This window comes from Halyomorpha halys, unplaced genomic scaffold, assembly GCF_000696795.3.
Source record: "Halyomorpha halys isolate HHAL.00 unplaced genomic scaffold, Hhal_1.1 Scaffold124.1, whole genome shotgun sequence".
Lineage (NCBI taxonomy): Eukaryota > Metazoa > Arthropoda > Insecta > Hemiptera > Pentatomidae > Halyomorpha > Halyomorpha halys.
This window is the reverse complement of record NW_027111282.1, coordinates 362,968-365,522: the sequence shown is the minus strand read 5'-3', so window position 1 is coordinate 365,522 and position 2,555 is coordinate 362,968. Positions and strand designations below refer to the sequence as shown.

Here is a 2,555-nt window from a genome sequence, read left to right as displayed (position 1 = left end):
CCCCCTTCCTCTCCCTCCCCTCTTCCTCTCCCAAAATATATACAATATCTACATATCTATTGAGGTATCAAATTTTGTGTTTTTTGCATTTAAACATAAATACGAGCAAACTGTATACTCAAGAAAATTCCAATTTTTTGGGAGGAAGCGTCCTGTAGAAAGCACCGCATAGACATATTTGCCCATTCATTTAAAAATAATGCTACAAGACAGTTATATAAAATTTACACTGATTTATTGTTACTGAAAACATTATTACTTATTACAAGATAAAGAAATTATTGGTATCTCAAAATGTAGAAATAGCTGTTATTATGGAATATAAAATTACTTGGACTATAAGAACCTTGCTGTTATGACAGATTCATTAATAATTTAGTTAAAACTTTACTGATAACCCAGGTTGATAAAATTTGGTAATTTTTTCACTGAAACTGACAATAATGAGCATAAAATGCTTACTTTTTGGATTGATTCACTCACTTTTATGAGACCTATTAACTTTTAAAAATCCATAGAAAGTAGTTTTAATTTAATATTTCTAATTAAAATAGGTAATTTTAAATGTCTCCCTGAATATTAAACATTAAATTAAAATTCTCTTAAAATTAAACATATTAAATAGGTATTAAAAATGAAAAGAAATTTCCCAAACTTCGAATTTGGGCAGTTTAAAAATGTTATATTATATTATTATTTTTAAAATTAATGGTGCTATTATTTATACCTAGAATAATAAATTTGATTAGTTACTTTCTTTTATATTTGTTTTTAATTTTATTGTGATGAATGTACATTTTTTTAAAAGAGTATAGGATATAAGAGTATACTCCTAAAATAGTATTTTAAGGAATTTTACATGTTTTAAAACTGATTTTTCATTGATTCTCTGATATTTCAAATATCTCATTACAAAAAATTAAAAAAAAAAAACTTTAATATTAATGGCTCACTTTATGTTTGTCACAATGTTGCATAGCTACATGAGTATAACTCATTCTGATATATGTTTTACCAATAATGTATATTTTATTTAACTAAGTTTTAACAACATAAACTTGTTTTTATTATTTTAATCCCTTTTAATTTAAATCTTTACATGGAAAAGTATTCCGGATATGATAATTTTTTTTAAATTGTTTTAGACTCCGACATCCAAAAAACCTAAAGAGGATTATCTTCCCTCTAGAAGCAAAAAAGACGATTCTGTCCCTGTTGTCTTAGAAGAAAAAAAGAAAGGAAGAAAACGTAAAGAAAAAGCAGAAGTTATTGATGAGTAAGAATTTTATATTTTCATAGCTTATTCTGTATAATATTTTGAAGCCTTTATTTTTAACCTATCATTATTCTTTAACCATATCAACCTTGAAGTACCATCAATGATAGGAAGGTCCTTATTTCTTGGATTGAACATCATTGTGTTGTTGAGTGAATAAAAACATATTAATAAATCTTAATTATTGGGTGGTAATTATTGATTTTCTAAAGTGATTATGTTGAGTAATATTCTGGTAGCTAAAATAGTCATATTGAATTAGGTAAAAGAACACTTAAATACTCGATTGCTGAATTCCTTATATAATAGCCCAATATAGTGGAAACCAAAATATCTATCAGAAATAAGAATCTTATTTATAACAGAGATTAGTGATATTCTAATGGTGGACTAGTGATGGTAGACAGGAAAGCTGGAATTTGTTTAGCATCTTTTATCTAGAACAATACTGGAAAAAGAAAAAAAATGCCTGAAAAAAATATCGACAATGGATTCAAAGGACCATTAGGAATCTCACTCCTTCTAATGTGTCTTATTGTCTTCATGCTAATTCTAATCCTAATCTACTCCATAATGACTTCTGTTGGGGAACTAATTGTAGTCAACAACTATTTTTCCTGTTTTACTTCTTCCCTGATGATTTCTCCATCTGCTTTTCCTTTCCATTTCCAAAATTAAATGACCGACCCTCTAATTACTCTGAAATCAAACAGATTGCCTTCCTGCTTACCGCCAGTATCCTCTTGGTAAAAAATTTTGGCCAAAGTTCCTTCCAGAGTAGGACAATATAATTAGTGCTTTGGTATTTTTTGGAGAGATATCACTTCAAATATACCCTGTATTATATTATTTTTTCACACTGCTGGAATGGTATGATTCAGTATTTTATTTATGTTTCAGAAGTCTTGATACTTTACCTACTTATAAAACAGTCTCAGTTGGAGACAAATTGAAAGTATATTATGGACCGAAGCATGATTTGAAAGTTACATATGAAGCCAAGGTATTTCCACCTTTCTTTTTAATCTTTTGTGCATGGCTCACTGTCGTGAAAGAATACCCACTTTCCCTAATGTATTTTTATGTAAAGTCACAGTTTAGAATTGGCTTTGGAATTTATATAGTTCTGACAATTAATATAATTTTATGGTGGTATTTCTACATTTATGATAAATTGACAGTTAAATTTCAATTAAAAAGTCAAGTAATTGAATTAATCATGAAAATTTTATGTAAACAAAATTAAATGATAATTAGTTAACAAATTATATGTTTATAT

General features: G+C 27.2%; 1 protein-coding gene across 3 annotated transcripts in view; it reads left to right on the top strand.

Moving 5' to 3' along the window:
* LOC106678116 (AT-rich interactive domain-containing protein 4B) overlaps window positions 1–2,555 on the top strand; it is a 73,922-nt gene that overhangs the window by 43,530 nt on the left and 27,837 nt on the right. For all 3 annotated transcript variants that reach the window (XM_014416439.3, XM_014416436.3, XM_014416438.3), the window contains 2 exons: window positions 1,146–1,276; window positions 2,177–2,279. In XM_014416439.3, coding sequence (XP_014271925.1) covers window positions 1,146–1,276; window positions 2,177–2,279 — 234 coding nt within the window. The remainder of the gene's footprint in view (window positions 1–1,145; window positions 1,277–2,176; window positions 2,280–2,555) is intronic.